The 14,295-nt window shown below is 40.4% G+C and overlaps 1 protein-coding gene across 1 annotated transcript in view; it reads left to right on the forward strand.

Annotated features, from left to right (window-relative positions):
* PLD5 (phospholipase D family member 5) overlaps window positions 1-14,295 on the forward strand; it is a 492,703-nt gene that overhangs the window by 380,635 nt on the left and 97,773 nt on the right. The window contains exon 5 of the mRNA XM_027122453.1: window positions 13,195-13,322. Coding sequence (XP_026978254.1) covers window positions 13,195-13,322 — 128 coding nt within the window. The remainder of the gene's footprint in view (window positions 1-13,194; window positions 13,323-14,295) is intronic.

Consider the following 14,295-nt stretch of genomic DNA (forward strand, 5'->3'; position numbering starts at 1 on the left):
ATAATTTCTATAACCAACAAAAAAGATAATTTAGAAGTGCATGTAAAATAAATTAAGTAAAATATTGAATAATATGTTTGTAATAAAATGAGGGACAGTTAGATATGACTAAATATATATTTATAAATATATAAATTATAGTTATGTAACTATAGATGTAAATTTAGGTATAAATTAAGATAAAGCATTTATCTTCAGAGATAGATGGGGATTAGATTTAGATAGAGACGAATAGATAATTCTTAATGTGAAAGTGATATTTCACAAACCATATGTAGACAAATATTTTTCCAGATGTATCATCAAATATTTTCAATTGATTTTCTTATACCATGTGCAGTAGTTTGTAGGGAAAAAACAATATACCATGTGGGGTCATTGTAACATAGCTGTCTTGGCCCTGGGCACACAGAGGTGTTCAGTAAATGGGAGTTATTGTTATTACATATTGCTTGATCTCTACACACAGCTCTGCTGGCCTTGTAGCTCTGGCCCTAGCAGAACTGTGAAGCCATCACTGTCTTTCACGCTCTCGGCCTTCACTTGGGGTTCCCTAATAGAGTGATGGGGGCACCCCTTTTTCATCTTTCAGATATTCAGTGCCCCCTTGCTATCTGAACAGCAGGGCTGGAGCAGATCCTGATCATTTTAAAATTTGCACTTTATTTGGTATGCTTGAATTTGTTTTTTGTTCTTCCAGTTTTATTGACATATTGACATACAGTACTGTATAAGTTTAAGGTGTACAGCATAATGATTTGACTTACATGCATCATGAAATGATTATCACAGTAAGTCTACTAAACATCTATCATTTCATATAGGTACAAAATTAAAGAAATAAAAAAAGTTTTTCTTGTGATGAGAACTCTTAGGATTTACGCTTTTAAAAACTTTCATCTCTAACATACAGCAGTGTTAATTTATCATGTTGTACATCACTAGTACTTATTTATCTTACAATTGGAAGTTTGTACCTTTTGACTACCTTCATCCAGTCCCCCCTGCTTTTGTCTTTTATCCTTCCTACTACCTTTATACATTGCTTATTTACGACCTTTACTATATATTTGCCTTTACCAATGAGATTTTTCCTTTCATAATTTTCATGTTTCTGGTTGTGACCTTTTCTTTTTCTCTTAGAGAAGTCCCTTTAACCTTTCACTATAAAGCTGCCTTAGTGGTGCTGAACCCTTTTAGCTTTTGCTTGTCTGTAAAACTTTTGATCTTGCCATCAAATCTGATGAAAGCCTTGCCAGGTAGAGTATTCTTAATTGTAGCTTTTTCTCTTTCATCACTTTAAATATATTGTGCCATTCCCTTCTGGCTTGCAGAGTTTCTGCTGAAAATTCAACTGATAGCCTCATGGGAGTTCCCTTGTGGGTAACTAACTTGTTGCTTTTCCCTTTCTGCTTTTAATATTCTCTCTATCTTTAACTTTTGCCATTTTAATTACAATTTGTCTTGGTGTGGTCCTCTTTGGGTTGATCCTGTTTAGGACCCTCTGTGCTTCCTGGACCTGGAAACCTGTTTCCTTCCCCAGGTTAGGGAAATTTTCAGCTATTATGTCTTCAAATATGTTCTCTGCCCCTTTCTCTCTCTCTCTTCTCCTTATGGGAACCCTATTATGTGAACGTTAGTATGTGAACATTAGGTGTCTTGTAAATGGTTCCCACTTCTTATTATTCTTTTTTCTGTTCAGCTTCAGTGATTTCCATTACTCTGTTTTCCAGCTTGCTGATCTGTTTTTCTGTATCATTTAATCGACTGCTGATTCTTTCTAGTGTATTTTTCATTTCAGTTATTATATTCTTCAGCTCTGTTTGGTTCTTTTCTTATATTTTCTAACCTTTGTTAAACTTCTCACTGTGTTCATCCATTCTTCTCCTGAGTTCTTTGAACATCTTTCCAACCATTACCTTGAACTCTTTCTTGGGTAGATTGCCTATCTCCACTTCACTTAGTTCTTCTGGGGTTTTATCTTATTCCTTCATTTGGAACTTATTCCTTTGTCACCTCATTTTGCCTAATTTGGTGTTTGTACTTCTATGTATTTAGCAGGTTGATTATGTTTCCCTGCCTTGGAGAAGTAACCTTTTATAAAAGATGTTCTGTGCATCCCAGTAATATACTCCCCTTTGGTTACCAGAGGTAAATGCTGTAGGGGTTCTCCCTATGTGGGCTGTGCAGGTCTTTCTGTTATGGCAGACTGACTACTGTGGGCAGCCTGGTAGGTGTCTGGCCTCCAGTTTGGTTGGTTGCCAGGCCCTCCCTTGTGCAGAAACTACTGGCTGCTGATTGGGGGGACCATGAGGCTGCTGCCTGCAGGGCCTTGGAGGTCTTGGAGTTGCTTTTGTTCTGCTGGTGGGCAGGGCTGGGTCCTGATACAGGAGGCTGCTGGGATGTGATGGTCCTGGGACTTGTGTGTGACTGCTGGTGGGCAGGGCCAGGCCCAGGGGATTGCGGGGCTGGTGCCTGCCCGTTGGTGGGTGAGGCCAGATCCTGGGGCTAGTGCTGGCTCACTGATTGGCAGAACTGGTGTCTCTGGGTGCAGGGCCCTGGCAGTCCTAAGGCTAGTGTGCAGGGCTTGGTCCTAGAGTCCTGGGGCCTCTGGTGGACAGGGCTGGGTCCCAGGGTGGTTCTGGGCTCAGGGGACTTAAGACAGCAGGCCTCCTGGTGGGTGGAGCTATGTCCCTGCCTGGCTAGTTGTTTGGCCTAAAGCATCCCAGTACTGGTGCTGACCATCCAGTGGGTGAGGTCAGGTTCCAGTGCTAATAAGCTCAAGGGAGGATTCCAAAACGACTCTTGCCAGGAGTGGTGCCCAAGTGGCAGATAAAGCTCCCCACAATGGCTGCCACCAATGTCTGAGTCCCCAGGGTGAGCTCCAGTTACCTCCTGCCTCTTCTGTAGACTCTCCAGGATCAGCAGGTGGATCTGAACCAGGCTCCTTTCAAATCACTTCTTCTGCCCTGGGTCCTAGAGCATGTGAGATTTTGTGTGCACCCTTAAAGAGTGGAGTCCCTATTTCCCACAGCCCTCTGACTATCCTGAAAGTAAGCCCTTCCAGCCTTCAAAGCCAAATGCTCTGCAAGCTTGTCCTCCTGGTGCAGGACCCCCAGGCTGGGGAGCCTGATTTGGAGTTCAGATCACCTGCTCATTGGGAAGAACCTCTGCAGTTGTAATTATCCTCCCTTTTGTGGGTCACCCACCCCAGGGTATGGGTCTTGACTGTACCGTGTCTCCACCCCTCCTACGAGTCTCACTGTGGTTCCCTCTTTATATTTTTAGTTATGGATGTTTTCTGCTGGCCTTCTGATTTTTCTCATCAATAGTTACTCTGTAAATAGTTGTAATTTTGGTGTGCCCTTGGGAGGAGGTGAGCTCAGGGTCTTCCCACCATTGTGGCCACACCCTGGTATGCTTGAATTTGAATCAGCCACTTTTGCTCTTTTGTCCATAATTTCACGTAACATTTGGTATATACTAGATATTCAGTAAAGGTTTACTGAATACTTTTAGGCATCAATAAGTAACCGTAGATGCTCTGACTGCAGGGATACACAGGCCTGTGGTCCCTGAAATCACACTCTTTAGGCTAAACTGCCAAGTAAATTAACATAGTACTTTTAGGGAGATGGCTATGCAGTGTGGGATGAAGAGGTTGAAAGGGATAATCCTCAGTGAGTCTTTCAGATAGGCTCAGTGTCCACTCAGGTGGGCCAGTGGGCTGGGGCTCGGGACCTGAGCAAGAATATGTGGGGAGTCTAAGAGCTAATAAATAGCCCAATGCACATATCCCAGGCCAGGAAGTGAGAGCCAGCCAATGTCACAGAAGATTAGAGTTTCTAGGCAGAATGAGAAGGCAGGTGAAGGCCTGACAGAGACACATGTTTAAGGTAGACTCTGAAGCAAATCCAAGATCACCTTGATTCTCTTCCTCCAGAGATGAGAAGATGCTTCCGTTAGTGCTGGTGAGCCTAGTGCTGTTGAAGAGCATAGCCAGTTAAAGTGGCCAAGATCTCTGTTATGGATTGACTTGTGTGTCCCCAAAAGACATGTTAAAGACCTACCCCCTAGTACCTCAGAATATGACCTTATTTGGAAATGGGTTTTTTGCAGGTATAATTAATTAAGATAGGATCATATTGTAGTACGATGGGCCCTTAATCTGGCATAATTAGTGTCACTATAAGAAGAGGAGAAAACAAAGACACATAAGAAGAAGACACCATGTGACAACAGAAGTGGGGAGATTGGAGTAATGCATCTGTTAGCAAAGGAATGCCAAAGATTGATGGCCACAAGAAGCTAGGAAGAATCAAGAAAGGATTATCCTCTATGTTTCAGAAGGAGCACGGCCCTGCTGACATCTTCATTTTCGACTTCTAACCGCCAGAGCTAAGAGAGAACAAGTTTCTGTTGTTTTAAGCCACTCGGTTTGTGGTACTTTGCAATGGCAGCACTCTCCAAAGACAAATGCTGCTCTTCATCCACTTAGGAGCACTGGCAGCTGTCTCTGGGGGTACCACACCCTCTGTGCAGATTTGGGTCTCTCCATAATTGCCATGGTAACTACCCACTTTGGACATTCACATTCTTCCATACCTCTGGGAAGTTACTCTTCCAGGATGGTTGAAGGCTAAGGAACATGTGCCTGCAATTATCTAGGATAATGAACTTGCTCCACCCACAGAGAAAAACTTCCTGGATGCTCTCTTCACCGCACATCCTCTCCCAGCCCCATGGCCTCTTTTTTTATCCTCCTGCCACAGGAGCCCAGATGCATACATTTTCCCAAGAGTTACAGATTAAGTTCATAGTGTAAATCAATCTTCTTTCTGTATCCTGGAATGTAGCCTTAGGCATATGATATTACGTCTTCCTCTTGTAGTGAAGATTTTGACAAAGAAAAGGCCCACCAGAATACATTTTCTTTATTAATACTGAATATGTGAAAATTGAATAGTTTAGTACATTAAATATATACATGTAGATTGTTCTTTTAAAGAAATGGACCTTTAGGGCTTCCCTGGTGGCGCAGTGGTTGAGAGTCCTCCTGCCGATGCAGGGGACGTGGGTTCGTGCCCCGGTCCGGGAGGATCCGGCATGCCGTGGAGCGGTTGGGCCTGTGGCCTGCGTGTCCGGAGCCAGTGCTCGGCGGCGGGAGAGACCACAACAGTGAGGCCCGCGTACCGCAAAAAAAAAAAAAAAAAAGAAATGGACCTTTACCGGAAATTCACTTAAGTGGCTTTGTATTCAGTGAACTATATGTTCCTTTTTTTTTTTTTAACATTTTGATTGGAGTATAAATACTTTACAATGGTGTGTTAGTTTCTGCTGTTAACAAAGTGAATCACCTATACGTATACATATATCCCCATATCCCCGCCCTCTTGCATCTCCCTCCCACCCTTCCTATCCCTCCCCTCTAGGTGGATACAAAGCACCGAGCTGATCTCACTGTGCTAGGAGGCTACTTCCCACTAGCTATGTATTTTATATTTGCTACTATATATATGTCCATGCCACTCTCTCACTTCGTCCCAGCTTACCCTTCCCCATCCCCGTGTCCTTAAGTCCATTCTCTACATCTGCATCTCTGTTCCTGTACTGCCTCTAGGTTCTTCAGAACCTTTTCTTTTTTTTTTTTTTTTTAGATTCCATGTATGTGTGTTAGCACACAGTATTTGTTTTTCTCTTTCTGACTTACTTCACTCTGTATGACAGTCTCTAGGCCCATCCACCTCACTACAAATAAAGCAATTTCGTTTCTTTTTATGGCTGTGTAATATTCCATTGTATATATGTGCCACATCTTCTTTATCCATTCATCTGTTGATGGACACTTAGGTTGCTTCCATGTCCTGTCTATTGTAAATAGAGCTGCAATGAACATTGTGGTACATGAATCTTTTTGAATTATGGTGTTCTCAGGGTATATGCCCAGTAGTGGGATTGCTGGGTCATATGGTAATTCTATTTTTAGTTTTTAAGGAACCTCCATACTGTTCTCCATAGTGGCTGTATCAATTTACATTCCTACCAACAGTGCAAGAGGGTTCCCTTTTTTCCACACCAGCTCCAGCATTTACTGTTTAAATTTTTTGATGGTGGCCATTCTGACTGCTGTGAGGTGATACCTCATTGTAGTTTTGATTTGCATTTCTCTAATGATTAGTGATGTTGAGCATCCTTTCATGTGTCTGTTGGCAATCTGTATATATTCTTTGGAGAAATGTCTACTTAGGTCTTCTGCCCATTTTTCGATTCGGTTATTTGTTTTTTTGATATTGAGCTGCATGACCTGCTTGTATATTTTGGAGATTAATCCTTTGTCAGTTGCTTCGTTTGCAAATATTTTCTCCCATTCTGAGGGTTGTCTTTTTGTCTTCTTTATGGTTTCCATTGCTGTGCAAAAGCTTTTAAGTTTCATTAGGTCCCATTTGTTTATTTTTGTTTCTATTTCCTATTCTCTAGGAGGTGGGTCAAAAAGGATCTTGCTGTGATTTATGTCATAGAATGTTCTGCGTATGTTTTCCTCTTAACAGTTTTGTAGTGTTTGGCCTTACATTTAGGTCTTTAATCCATTTTGAGTTTATTTTTGTGTATGGTGTTAGGGAATGTTCTAATTTCATACTTTTGCATGTACCTGTCCAGTTTTCCCAGCACCACTTATTGAAGAGGCTGTCTTTTCTCCACTGTATATTCTTGCCTCCTTTATCAAAGATGTGGTGACCATATGTGTGTGGGTTTACCTCTGGACTTTCTATCCTGTTCCATTGATCTATATTTCTGTTTTTGTGCCAGTACCATACTGTCTTGATTACTGTAGCTTTCTATTATAGTGTGAAGTCAGGGAGTCTGATTCCTCCAGCTCCGTTTTTCTTTCTCAAGATTGCTTTGGCTATTCGGGGTCTTTTGTGTTTCCGTACAAATTGTGAAATTTTTTGTTCTAGTTCTGTGAAAAATGCCATTGGTAGTTTGATAGGGATTGCACTGAATCTGTAGTTTGCTTTGGGTAGTATACTCATTTTCACAATGTTGAATCTTCCAACCAAGAACATGGTATATCTCTACATCTGTTTGTTTCATCTTGAATTTCTTTCATCAATGTCTTATAGTTTTCTGCATACAGGACTTTTTCTCCTTAGGTAGGTTTATTCTTAGGTATTTTATTCTTTTTGTTGCAATGGTAAATGAGAATGTTTCCTTAATTTCTCTTTCAGATTTTTCATCATTACTGTATAGGAATGCAAGAGATTTCTGTGCATTAATTTTGTATCCTGCTACTTTACCAAATTCATTGATTAGCTTTAGTAGATTTTTTGTAGCATCTTTAGGATTCTCTATGTATAGTATTATGTCATCTGCAAACAGTGACAGTTTTACTTCTTCTTTTCCGATTTGGATTCCTTTTACTTGTTTTTCTTCTATAATTGCTGTGGCTAAAAGTTCCAAAACTACGTTGAATAATAGTGGTGAGAGTGGACATCCTTGCTTTGTACCTCATCTTCATGGAAATGCTTTCACGTTTTCACCATTGAGAATGATGTTTGCTGTGGGTTTGTCGTATATGGCCTTTATTATGTTGACGTAAGTTCCCTCTATGCCTACTCTCTGGATGGTTTTTATCATAAACAGGTGTTGAATTTTGTCAAAAGCTTTCTCTGCATCTGTTGAGATGATCATATGGTTTTTATTCTTCAATTTGTTAATATGGTGTATCACATTGATTGATTTGCTTATATTGAAGATTCCTTGCATTCCCAGGATAAACCCCACTTGATCATTGTGTATGATACTTTTAGTGTGCTGTTGGATTCTGTTAGCTAGTATTTTCTTGAGGATTTTTGAATCTATGTTCATTGGTGATATTGGCCTGTAGTTTTCTTTATTAAGTCTTTGTCTGGTTTTTGTGGGAGTTTTACTCCCTCTACTATATTTTGGAAGAGTTTGAGAAGGATAGGTGTTAGCTCTTCTCTAAGTGTTTGACAGAATTCACCTGTGAAGCCATCTGGTCCTGGGCTTTTGTTTGTTGGAAGGTTTTTAATCACACTTTCAATTTCAGTACTTGTGATTAGTCTGTTTATATTTTCTCTTTCTTCCTGGTTCAGTCTCGGAAGGTAGTGCTTTTCTAAGAATTTGTCCATTTTTTCCAGGCTGTCCATTTTATTGGCATATAGTTGCTTGCAGTAATATCTCATGATTCTTTGTATTTCTGCAGTGTCAGTTGTTACTTCTCTTTTTTCATCTAATTCTAATGATTTGAGTCTTCTCCCTTTTTTTCTTGATGAGTCCAGCTAATGGTTTATCAATTTTGTTTATGTTCTCAAAGAACCAGCTTTTAGTTTTATTGATCTTTGCCATCATTTTCTTCATTTATTTTTCATTTATTTTGGATCTGATCTTATGATTTCTTTCCTTCTGCTAACTTTGGGGGTTTTTTGTTCTTCTTTCTCTAACTACTTTAGGTATATGGTTAGGTTGTTTATTTGAGATGTTTATGTTTCTTGAAGTAGGATTGTATTGCTATAAACTTCCCTCTTAGAACTGCTTTTGCTGTGTCCCATAGGTTTTGGATCGTCGTGTTTTCATTGTCATTTGTTTCTAGGTATTTTTTGATTTCCTCTTTGATTTCTTCAGTGATCTCTTGTTTATTGAGTAGTGTATTGTCTAGCCTCCATATGTTTGCATGTTTTACATATTTTTTCCTGTAATTGACTTCTAGTCTCATAGTGTTGTGGTTGGAAAAGATGCTTCATACCTTTTCAATTTTCTTAAGTTTACTGAGGCTTGATTTTTAACAAAGACATGGTCTATCCTGGAGAATGTTCCATGAACACTTGAGAAGAAAGTGTATTCTGTTGTTTTTGGTTGGAATGTCCTATAAATATCAATTAAGACCATCTTGTATAATGTGTCATTTAAAGCTTGTGTTTCTTTCTTTATTTTCATTTTGGATGATCTGTCCATTGGTGAAAGTGGGGTGTTAAAGTCCCCTAGTATTATTGTGTTACTGTTGATTTCCCCTTTTATGGCTGTTAGCATTTGCCTTTTGTATTGAGGTGCTCCTATGTTCGGTGCATAAATATTTACCATTGTCATGTCTTCTTCTTGGATAGATCCCTTGATCATTATGAAGTGTCCTTCTTTGTCTCTTGTAATAGCCTTTATTTTAAAGTCTATTTTGTCTGATACGAGAATTGCTACTCCAGCTTTCTTTTGATTTCCATTTGCATGGAATACCTTTTTCCATCCCCACACTTTCAGTTTCTATGTGTCCCTAGGTCTGAAGTGGGTCTCTTGTAGACAGCATATATACGAGTCTTGTTTTTGTATCCATTCAGCCAGTCTATGTCTTTTCTTTGGAGCATTTGATCCATTTACATTTAAGGTAGTTATCGATATGTGTGTTCCTATTACCATTTTCTTAATTGTTTTGGGTTTGTTATTGTAGGTCTTTTCCTTCTCTTGTGTTTCCTGCCTAGAGAAGTTCCTTTAGCACTTGTTGTAAAGGTAGATTGGTGGTGCTGAAATCTCTTAGCTTTTGCTTGTTTGTAAAGCTTTTGAATTCTCCATAGAATTTGAATGAGATCCTTGCTGGGTGGAGTAATCTTGTTGTAGGTTTTTCCCTTTCAGTCCCTTTCTTTTTCTCTTCTTCTTCTGGGCCCCCTATAATTCGAATGTTGGTGCATTTAATGTTGTCCCAGTGGTCTCTGAAATTGTCCTCAATTCTTTTCATTCTTTTTTCTTTATTCTGCTCTGTGGTAGTTATTTCCACTATTTTGTCTTCCAGGTCACTTATCCATTCTTCTGCCTCAGTTATTCTGCTATTGATTCCTTCTAGAGAATTTTTAATTTCATTTATTGTGGTGTTCATCATTGTTTGTTTGCTCTTTAATTCTTCTAGGTCCTCGTTAAACATTTCTTGTATTTTTGCCATTCTACTTCCAAGATTTTGGATCATCTTTACTATCAGTACTCTGAATTCTTTTTCATGTAGACTGCCTCCTCATTTGTTTGGTCTGGTGGGTTTTTCTCTGTCTTCTCATTTTGCTTAACTTACTGTGTTTGGGGTCTCCTTTTCGCAGGCTGCAGGTTCATAGTTCCCGTTGTTTTTGGTGTCTGCCCCCAGTTGGTAAGGTTTGTTCAGTAGGTTGTGTAGGCTTCCTGGTGGAGGGGACTGCTGCCTGTGTTCTGGTTGACCTGGCTGTATCTTGTCTTTCTGTTGGGCAGGACTGCGTCCGATGGTGTGTTTTGGGGTGTCTGTGAACTTATTATGATTTTCGGCAGCCTCTCTTCTAATGGGTGGGGTTTTGTTCCTGTCTTGCTAGTTGTTTGGCATGGGGTGTCCAACACTGGTAATTGCTGGTCGTAGAGTGGAGCTTGGTCTTAGTGTTGAGATGGAGATCTCTGGGAGAGCTCTCACCGATTGATACATGGTCCCAGGAGGTCTCTGGTGTACCAAAGTCCTGAGCTCGGCTCTCTCACCTCAGAGGCTCAGGCCTGACACCCAGCTAGAGCACCAAAACCCTGTCAGCCACACAGCTCAGAAGAAAAGGGAGGAAAAAAAGAAGAAAGAAATAAAAAGAAAAATAAATAAATAAATAAAGTTATTAAAATAAAAAAAATTATTAAACTAAAAAAAGTAAAAAAAAAAAGAAAAGAAAAGAAAAAACAGAGCAACCAAACCAATAAACAAATCCACCAATGATAACAAGCACTAAAAAACTATACTAAAAAGAAAAAAAAAAACAGACAGACAGTACCCTAGGACTAATGGTAAAAGGAAACCTATACAGACAAGATCACAAAAAGGAGCATACATACACACACCCACAAAAAGGGAAAAAGAAAAAAAAATAAATATATATATATATATATGAAGGAAGAGAGCAACCAAATCAATAAACAAATCTACCAGTGATAGTAAGCTGTAAATACTAAACTGAGATAAACATGAAATCAGAACAAATTAGATGAAGAAAGCAAACCTCGAGTCTACAGTTGCTCCCAAAGTCCACCGCCTCAATTTTGGAACGATTCGTTGTCTCTTCAGGTATTCCAGAGATGCAGGGTACATCAAGTTGTTTGTGGAGATTTAATCCACTGCTCCTGAGGCTCCATGGAGAAATTTCTGTTTCTCTTTTTTGTTCACACAGCTCCTGGGGTTCAGCTTTGGTTTTGGCCCTGCCACTGCGTGTAGGTCGCCCTTTGGTGTCTGTTCTTCGCCCAGACAGGAGTGGGTTAAAGGAGAGGCTGAATAGGGGGCTCTGGCTCACTCAGGCCGGGGAGGGAGGGGTATGGAATGCGGGACGAGCCGGCGGCGGCAGAGGCCAGCATGACGTTGCAACAGCCTGAGTCGCTCCAAGTGTTCTCCCAGGGAAGTTGTCCCTGGATCACAGGACCCTCGCAGTGGCAGGCTGCACAGGCTCCTGGGAGGGAAGGTGTGGATAGTGACCTGTGCTTCCATACAGGCCTCTTGGTGGCTGTAGCAGCAGCCTTAGCATTTCATGCACAACTCTGGTGTCTGCGCTGATAGCCACAGCTCGCGCCCATCTCTGGAGCTCATTTAGGTGGTGCTCTGAATCTCCTCTCCTCACGCGCACCAAAACAATGGTCTCTTGCCTCTTAGGCACCTCCAGACTTTTTCCCAGACTCCCTCCCAGCTAGCTGTGGTGCACCAGCCCCCTTCAGGCTGTGTTCACACAGCCAACCCCAGTCCTCTCCTTGTGGTCTGACCTCCAAAGCCTGAGCCTCAGCTCCCAGTGCCCACCCATCCTAGCGGGTGAGCAGACAAGCCTCTCAGGCTGGTGAGTGCTGGTTGGCACTGATATTCTGTGAGAGCATCTCTCCATTTTGCCCTCTGCACCTCTTTTGCTACCCTCTCCTCCATGGCTCTGAAGCTTCCCCCGCCCACCCCCTATCTCCACCAGTGAAGGGGCTTCTTAGTGTGTGGAAACATCTCCTCCTTCACAGCTCCCTCCCAGAGGTGCAGGTCCCATTCATATTCCTTTGTCTCTGTTTTTTCTTTTTTCTTTTGCCCTACCCAGGTATGTGGGGAGTTTCTTGCCTTTTGGGAGGCCTGAGGTCTTCTGCCAGCGTTCAGTAGGTATTCTGTAGGAGTTGTTCCACATGTAGATCTATTTTTGATGTATTTGTGGGGAGGAAGGTGATCTCCACGTCTTACTCTTCTGCCATCTTGAAGGTCCCCCTGTATATGTTCCTTTTGAGAAGCTGTAAACACATAGTCCTGAGGCAGCAGTACATAGCAGCTTGACAACTGATTATGACACATGATGCATAGAACAATTGGTTAAATTCAGATCTTAAAGTGAATTTTTTGGTTTTAACAATAGTCTGGGTGACCTAGTTGACCTTACATTTCTGTAAGTCTTGAATAACCCCGTTGCTGATATTAAGAATTATCAGATAAAGAAAGGCTAGGAAGAAACCAAATCCAAATTAAATAATGAAGAGGGAAACAAAGAAGTTAAGGCAAGTGAAAGGGTAAAAGGTGAAACTAACATACAGAAAGTATAGGAAGGCCAGTTCCTATGAACAACAAGGATTTACTGTATAACACAGGGAACTATATTCAATATCTTATAATAACCTATAATGGAGAAGAATCTGAAATATATATACATATATATATGTGTGTATGTATGTATGTATGTATATGTATGTATATACATAACTGGATCACTGTTGTACACCTGAAACTAACACAACATTGTAAATCAACTATACTTCAATAAAGAAAAAGAAGGCCAGTTTCTTATTGAGGAAAGGCATATTACTAAGCAAGACTGATCTTTTATTGATTGCAAAATTGTATGAAAGTTATCCCAAAAGTAAAAGAAAAAAGAGCATGGCACACCTATCTCACCATTTGAGTGATAAATCAAGGAGCGGGGATTTGAGTCAGATCTGACTTGAGAAGCCATGATCTTGTCACCATGTGGAGCTATACATAGGGAAAAACTTATTCTTTTTTTTTCCCTTTGTATTCTCTTTGGGAATAAAGTAACTCCTTGAGGGTCCTCTCTGCACTTAACTAATGTAAATATTTGGCTTCCCTGAATGCCAACTGTGATGGATGCAAACCATGAGTATTTCTGCCGGTACGTGACTGACTGCATGTTCATGGCCTTGACACAGAGGCTGACTGGGATTTCCTTGAACTCCTAGGAGCTGAGGTGACCTACATGAACATGACTGCCTACAACAAGGGCCGGCTGCAGTCCTCCTTCTGGATTGTGGACAAACAGCATGTTTACATCGGCAGTGCTGGTTTGGACTGGCAGTCCCTGGGACAGGTAATCTTTTCATTACATAAAGTCAGTGTTCTGTCAGCATCAAAACTACCACCTCCAAAAAAAAAAAACAAACACAACAAAAAAACCTACCACCTCCATAAAGCATTCAGTCACCTCTACTGTGGTTGAGGGAAATTAAACCTACAGCTTTTGTTATTTTGCATAGTTTTAGTAGGTTCACCTTCATTTAAAATGAAATGATAAACCTTTCTTTGTCAGAATCATTTTACCAAAAGAACTGCCATTGCTTCAGCACTTTTATAACTCAGATGCTACTCCAAGATTCTTTAGAACATGTTTGTGTGTAATTTATATTACACAAAGGTAAATTTTCAGGATGAGATCACATAATCTATGAGAAACAGGAAAACATAAATTCAGTCTAGGATCACATATTGTAGAATAATAGTTTTATCCCTTTAAAAAATCTTAAGATAAAGATGTCTTCATCTTTCCCTTTGCAAATAATTAACTTCAAATATCTTGAAAATATACTTGAACAGTCTTTTAATTTTCATGTATTTATTTGTGCCAAAGGTGATCCATGGAGGATTATAAATCACCTTCTTCCCATTTGTCAACTAGTGGCTGGAAGTTCTTCATCATTGGATGCATAAGAAGACTGACCAGTCAACCATGCATGCACAGAGCCCACACACAATGTTTTACCTGAGCTCTTTTAATATTAGGATCCCTGAAATGACATTGAATTCTACTGCACTTCTATTTATTCCTATGGGAAAAAAGCACTGATGTGCAGACACACAATGGCCATAGCTTGAAAGAAAACACCACGTGGGATAAATCTGACAGAGGGTAATATTATATTTGTACTGTTAGCTTCAGGCCTTTAACCATTTGCCTCCCAGTTTCCACTCTTTTCCTTCTTAAACTACCGTCTTTCATGCACACATATTCCATCTAGTTTTCCTCTTTTAATGTGTGAGGCAAATAAAAGTGCTCAGCTGTAAAA

The sequence above is a fragment of the Aethalodelphis obliquidens genome, unplaced genomic scaffold (assembly GCF_003676395.1).
Source record: "Aethalodelphis obliquidens isolate GAN/ISIS:26980383/991018 unplaced genomic scaffold, ASM367639v1 scaffold24, whole genome shotgun sequence".
NCBI classification, from domain to species: domain Eukaryota; kingdom Metazoa; phylum Chordata; class Mammalia; order Artiodactyla; family Delphinidae; genus Aethalodelphis; species Aethalodelphis obliquidens.